The sequence below is a fragment of the Emydura macquarii genome, unplaced genomic scaffold, assembly GCF_026122565.2.
Source record: "Emydura macquarii macquarii isolate MOO-44397 ecotype Brisbane River unplaced genomic scaffold, CSIRO-AGI_Emac_v2 contig_1483, whole genome shotgun sequence".
Lineage (NCBI taxonomy): Eukaryota > Metazoa > Chordata > Testudines > Chelidae > Emydura > Emydura macquarii.
This window is the reverse complement of record NW_027131620.1, coordinates 13,237,627-13,244,029: the sequence shown is the minus strand read 5'-3', so window position 1 is coordinate 13,244,029 and position 6,403 is coordinate 13,237,627. Positions and strand designations below refer to the sequence as shown.

Here is a 6,403-nt window from a genome sequence, read left to right as displayed (position 1 = left end):
GCAGCCCTGTGACCTTTCCATTCAGTCTCTAAGGATTCAAGACGTCTGCCACATTGTCTGCAGAATAGGATAAGTCTCTCATCATGCTGTCAACACTGTTCAAAGGCTGATCAGCTGCAAGTTTCCTTCCAAAAAGCTTTGTTTGAATTTAGGTAATTTGCTCCTGTATCATAACTATATAGTGTAGTTATTTGTATGTTGTCAGCTCCTTTTAACAAGAAGCTCAAAAGCTAAACAAAATGGAATTTTCCCTTTTTGGATGCTATTTCTCAGTGTATATTAACTGCTGGAAATCACCAGAAAACATTGAATTTTCTACATTCAGATCTTCCGTTTTGGTTGAAGGAAAAACTCATCCAGTCAGATTTTCAATGATGTATAGATTTGTTTAACACTGGAACCCTACAATCAAAACAGCATGACACTGCTCAGTAGTCAGCTGTCGGTAATACAGTACATCATCTATTTTAAAGGGACTTTCCAAGACACACAAAAACTCTATCTGAATTGAAAAGATAAATAGTAATATAAAAATATAAACACAATGCGAGAAACACTACAGACACAAAAAAATTAAACTAAAAAACCACATTTGTCACATATAAACTTCAAGGTCATTTAGCAGCTTTCAAATTACTTTGATCTCACATGAGAAACCAATTATCATTGCAGTTACATGCATTTGACCCCAATTAAGTATAACAAAGTGACAAAAACTGGACAAACTATCAAGTGCCCCTCCACCCTCACCCCAAATGACTATTTATTGTTAAGTTTCCGTTTACTGCAGTTAGTCTTTTTCATTAAAGCAGCACACAATATTGATTACTGCATAATCCTTTTGCAACTCTCAGACAGTTTTTACGATGACCAATACAGGATTTTTGTCTCTCCACAGTGTGCAAAATTAGTCTCTGCTCTGTAGGCAGAGCAGCTCTAGGACGTGAGCTTTGAGTAGCTTGGGGGAGAGAATCTTCTCCGCAGGTACTTCAAGACGTAGAGGGGAAGGCAGCTCACCAGAGTGATGACTGTGACCTTCCACAAGAACGACAAAGTTGCAATGAAGTAAACATCTGCAAGGAAAGAGCACAAAAGCAATGGAGATGGGCTGTAGACTGAAGTCAGACCTGCACTGTGTGGGGAGGTTCAAAGGTCAAAGTGAAAGCGTCAGAAAATAAATGCAGCCCAGCAAAGCTTCATAACAACCTCCTCCTTCTCACACACAAAACAGCCTTTTCACTTCCTGGCCCCCCCCCCCCTTTTTTTTTTTTTTTTTTTTTAAAAGCAATGCAATTTCTGTTCCCCAACCAGCTCTTGCTCTCTCCTGTCTCGTTCATGAAGGATATGGCTTTCCTCCTAACACACTGCCCATCTCATTTCAGTAAGACATTTTGTCTAGACAGGCAATTATGGACATAAACCCTCCATGAACTATCACAATCCTTCACCCCCTGGCAGAATGAACCACATTAGCTTCCTTTAAAAGGTCTGTGGATGTATTTTAGCTCTGGGCGTTCTTTTCCTTTAACTCGCTAGATGTGCCGAATATGAGTTATCTCAGTTCATTCAGATCCCATGTAGTGTCTCCTTTTACACATTTACATTATATAATCACGGAAGCACTACAGATATATTTGAAGTGCAGTTCAAAGATGAGCCAGAATACTCGTTGTAAGAGATATCCTGCTGCAGAATAAAACAGCCCTCTCATTTCTTCCGTTCAAAGCCTCCATGTGCAGGAAGGCTATCATCCTGGGAGCTTACTAGGCTTTCTGGGGGAAGTAGTGACATCTTGTGGTCCCTGATAGTACACTGAAACACGCTGCGGGGATCTGATATTTACAATACACAGATTGCCCAGAGAAATGTGGAACTCATTATCTGTTTTCTTCTAGCACGTGAGATGCGTCTTCCATTTAGACAAATGAAAATATAAGACAAAAGCCCAGATGAAATAGAGAAAATGAGACAAGTTTTAGTGAGTCTGCTACAGCATCCAGCGAACAGACATGGTCTTTCACTCTAGCAATAGAGGGTGATGCTTTTAAAGTCAGAGGTCTCAGATTCAATCCCCATGGATGACCCAATCAAGGCCATTATTCAAGTGGTGCCTTGTGTGGGGATCTGAACTGCTGGGAAGCCCTGAAGGTCAGGATGAGACTCCCAGCCTAATGTATTGGCCAAGTGTGTCTTTGTCCCCCTCAAGTGGCTGAGCTGTGTAATGAGATCTCAGAGTCTGCCACTGCCTTCAAGCTAATGGATCTGGTCCCTGGGGCATCACTTACAGTAGGTTAGTTCATCAACAGCTGTGAGCCCAATTCATACCCTTACCCTCTTGTTAAGCATGTAAACATTTGCCTGGGAAGCCCTAAAGAAATATAAGATATTTAACCTTACCAATAAACTCATGTAAGAAGACCAGAGAGGCTATGTAGCAGGAGAGGCTTAGCAACTCGGCCACTATCATGAGCCAGTGCCACGTCTGGATTGTTAATGCCACCATCAGCAACTCGGTAAGAATCAAGGAGGTGAAGGAAATGGCAACAATGTGGACAAATTCAGACTCAAACAGCAGAAGAGCTCCATACATAATGATACTACCTGTAAGGAAAAAGAAAAGTGGAAAGGCTGGATCTCTTACTGATGAACATCAGTCTAAATTCTAACCATCAATCTCAGTCTTGAAAGAGCAGAGACATAGGGTCACCTCTTAAGACAGTTTGCAATTGCTTTTGATAGTGCATGTCGGATGCTGTGACAATAAATCAGAAAATAAATGGTTATTTATGACAAGGCACTAAGAAGATAAAGAAGTTCTGTGCAATGAGGAATGGACACCACACAGGTGGTCAGAGTTTCACAGGAACATGTCAGATTTACGGACATGGAAATATGAGGTATATTCTTTTAGCTACTGTCGTAGATCACTTGAAGATTATGGTTATTTATCTGTCCTCCCAGAAAAAGCAGCATAGTCACTACTCAAAAGAGAAGACATATCAAACACTTGTGACTTCTACTGCGCTACCCTGAAGACCAGATGGAAGCAAAAGGTATAGGGATGCTGAGTGCATATAATTAGCTTTTCTTTGCCCTTCTTGGGCCAAGTTCTCCCCCCTAAACAAGCACAAATTAAAGTGCATTAAGGAATCATTGTTTTGTGCCCCTATTCCGGCTGGGCTGGGAAGCTCACACAACTCCCTGCCTAGCCACCTGCACAAATAACTCATGTCAGCAGCCTGAGTAAATTGGCACCAACATCCATCGCATGCTAGTTCCTGAGGGGAAAAGCTACAAGGGACTAGAGCCTGAGCCACACAGCTCAGATCCAGCTCTGAACTTTCCACGGTTTTTTGGGACTGTTCAGTTTTGAGTCAGGCCTACCAAAGTTAGCAACTAGTCCGGTTGTTTGGCCTGCTGTTTTCTAGTGATTTAACACAGCAGATGTGAAGTCACTTTAACCAAATACTGTAACAGGATAGTGGCCTCTTCTTAGCAAGAACTTTCCCTCTATGCATCATCCTCTGGCTTTAACTTTCCACCACTGTGAACTTTCTATAAATGTCTCGGATTTGCCTTAGTACTTATATAGCAACAGGAGACCATTATTCCTGCCACAGCATGCTATTGCACTAGATTTATCCCCTGAGATCTAACAGAGGTTTTATACTGCTGACCCCATTCCCCTTTTAAAGATAGTAATGACATTTAAAATGGCTGATTTTGGCAATTTTCTTCCCACTTCTGTTGATAAAGGAGTTTTGGAAAATATAATTTTGTGGCAGGATCTTATGGCCATTTTAACTATACAACCTCAATACTATATGTGCACATGTTGCATGCTTCCTTAGCTAATAGCAACAGAAATCACTTGTATTTAAGGTTTTCTTTCTTAATCCAACAAGCTGACTTCCGAGGAGATAAACCAATGGGTGCAGCCACATTTGAAACAAACACAGGATAATCAAGGTAGTTTTGTTAATAGCTTCTGGCAACTTGAAGATAAATGCCCAGATAAAGTGCAAGTTATTTGATCTCAAGAACCAGAACTTTTTTCAGATTCTTCACTACCAGAGAGGATCATTGCCATGGCTGGAAATAAGCCAGTCATCTCAGCTAAGTAGCAATCAGTACTAGGACTATTATGACTAATAGACAATAATGTTTTTATATAGTGGTTTTCCTCCATAGATTTAAAAACAAAGGCAAGTGTCATTGACTTCATCGTACAGATGGGATAACTGAAGCACGGAAAGATGAAGAGACTTGACCAGTGTCACAAAGCAGATCAATAGTCACAGTGGGAACAGATCCCAAATCTCCTGACTCACATTCTGTCTCCTATCATGACACTGTACTTCAAAATGTCATTAAGCCACTTGCTACAAATCTTTAATTTGAAGTGATGTTTTTTGCATTAATAAGATGTTTGCTGTCACTGTTCAGATGCAAGGAATGGCTATTTCCATCCCATCCTAAAGATTCATTATTCCAGCAACACTGTACTTGACTTTCTGAAGTACAGTAGAACAGCTATGCAATTCCAGATAGGTACAGAACTGCCATGAGAAAAAAGGTATAGTTTCTTACCTTGATAGATACTTATCAAAACCCATATTAAAAATGTTTTATATGACAATGGTCGCCCCTGTGAAGAAAAAGAAAAAAACAACAAATAAATTGTATGAACTTTGAAAACTAATTTATAGCTTATCAAACAACTCTGATCAAACAAATTATCAAACAAATGTCTAAAACAGATCATTTAAAGATGACCTGCAAAGAGAAGAAAAACTGATGGTTTTTGTTCATGGTGCATAAAGAAGGCCTTTGACTATACTGTCACAATTATTTTTGTATAAACAGTCCTTCATATCAGTATCGCAATTCCTGTATGGCAATGGGAATAAACTATGTTTTGGAACCTTTTTACCAGTATAACTGCATCCACACGAGTGGGAGCATGGGTATAACTAAAGAGGTAAATAAATAAAAATCACTCTTCTAACTGACATAGTTGTAGCAGTACAAGACGAGGCCTAACGATGGTTGGAGAATTGTGGTTTATGACCTCAGAGACCATGAGAGTGAAACCAGATGGAGATGGGCAGGGACTTATTCAGACTGTTGGAAAACACTCACTTTGCTTCTGTTATACTCTGTGTAATGGAAATACTTGGGGGAAAGGATGTCTTTGTTAAAGAATCAGCTCACCCTTTCCTTCAACTAAAAAGGATGTTCCCAGTTCACATGCCCAACTCATTCAAAGAGTTGTCCAGAAAAATAAAACTATGGCAAGACTTGGCATTCCTCACATTTCTTAGATAAAAATCCATCTTTTTTTGTTTTAAAACAAAGAAAATTCTTTCAGGCTTTCTGTACACATCATAAAGCAGCAAAAACCGCACAAATCCAATCTTTTTTCTCTTTTTAGGCCACCTTTAAAGCAAGTCTCCATGCAAGATACCATCTGCCTACATTTCTGAATAGATCATAAGCGGTACAGCTAGTCCAGAATTTTCTGGCAGAACTGTTTTCCACTGGAAAACACTGATTTGACAAAAATCAAACCATTCTGCGGAACATATCGATTTCAATAAAATTTTCAACAGAAAGGAGGTGGTGGTGGGTTTTCCCCCTAGGGTTCCTATCACTCTGTCCCACAGCACGATGCTGGATTACTGTCGGTTTCATCCCTTCCATCAACTTCAGCATGGTGCTGGGTCAGTTCCTGCTCCATCCCATCTTCACATCACACCACCGGTGGAAGAGAGAAGCTATGAGGAGAGCTGGGGGACACAGAGACTGAGGACAAGTGGTAGAGGTGCCTTGTTCCAAAAATCAGAATATTCCTTTTTTGTGGGAAATTCTTAGGTTTGATATTTCATTCCAATTTGGAAGGAAACAAAATGTCAAACATTCAGAATTTCCCACAGGATGGAAATTCTATTTTCTGGCCTGTTCTAATGAGCGGCTAACTGTTAAACAAAACAAGCAGTGAGAAAATAAAAATAAGTTAAAACTGTAAATTGAATTTTGACAACTGTACTTTTAAAGTCATATGATAAAAGTACCATGTCTATGGATAATATGTTTGATTTGTCTCTCAGAACGCCTGCTCCAAATTAAGCCAAAGATTATACATAAAACAGATGGAAGAGAAACAGAGTAAGATCTGCTGAACCTTAAGAAGATCTTTGTAGAGCTCTGGATACAACATGGCAACTTCAGATTTGACATCCTTGTCTAAGACCAAAGAGAACACTGGAAACATTGTATAGATTGTGGAGTACCTGAGCAGAACAAGACAGGAGACATCAATAGAGCACACAACATTGTTTAAGCCATAAAAATGAATATACCAGTCTTTAGAATGGAAATATATGCTGCTCTCTGCCCTTCA

At 39.7% G+C, this 6,403-nt stretch overlaps 1 protein-coding gene across 5 annotated transcripts in view; it reads right to left on the bottom strand.

Annotated features, from left to right (window-relative positions):
• Positions 1 to 360: 360 nt before the first annotated feature.
• The window catches only part of ATP9A (ATPase phospholipid transporting 9A (putative)), an 82,653-nt gene continuing 76,610 nt past the window's right edge, over positions 361 to 6,403 (bottom strand). For all 5 annotated transcript variants that reach the window (XM_067554224.1, XM_067554229.1, XM_067554223.1 and 2 more), the window contains 4 exons: positions 6,185 to 6,293; positions 4,591 to 4,648; positions 2,398 to 2,601; positions 361 to 1,073 (listed from right to left, as the gene is read on the bottom strand). In XM_067554224.1, coding sequence (XP_067410325.1) covers positions 937 to 1,073; positions 2,398 to 2,601; positions 4,591 to 4,648; positions 6,185 to 6,293 — 508 coding nt within the window. In that variant the 3' untranslated portion in view covers positions 361 to 936. The remainder of the gene's footprint in view (positions 1,074 to 2,397; positions 2,602 to 4,590; positions 4,649 to 6,184; positions 6,294 to 6,403) is intronic.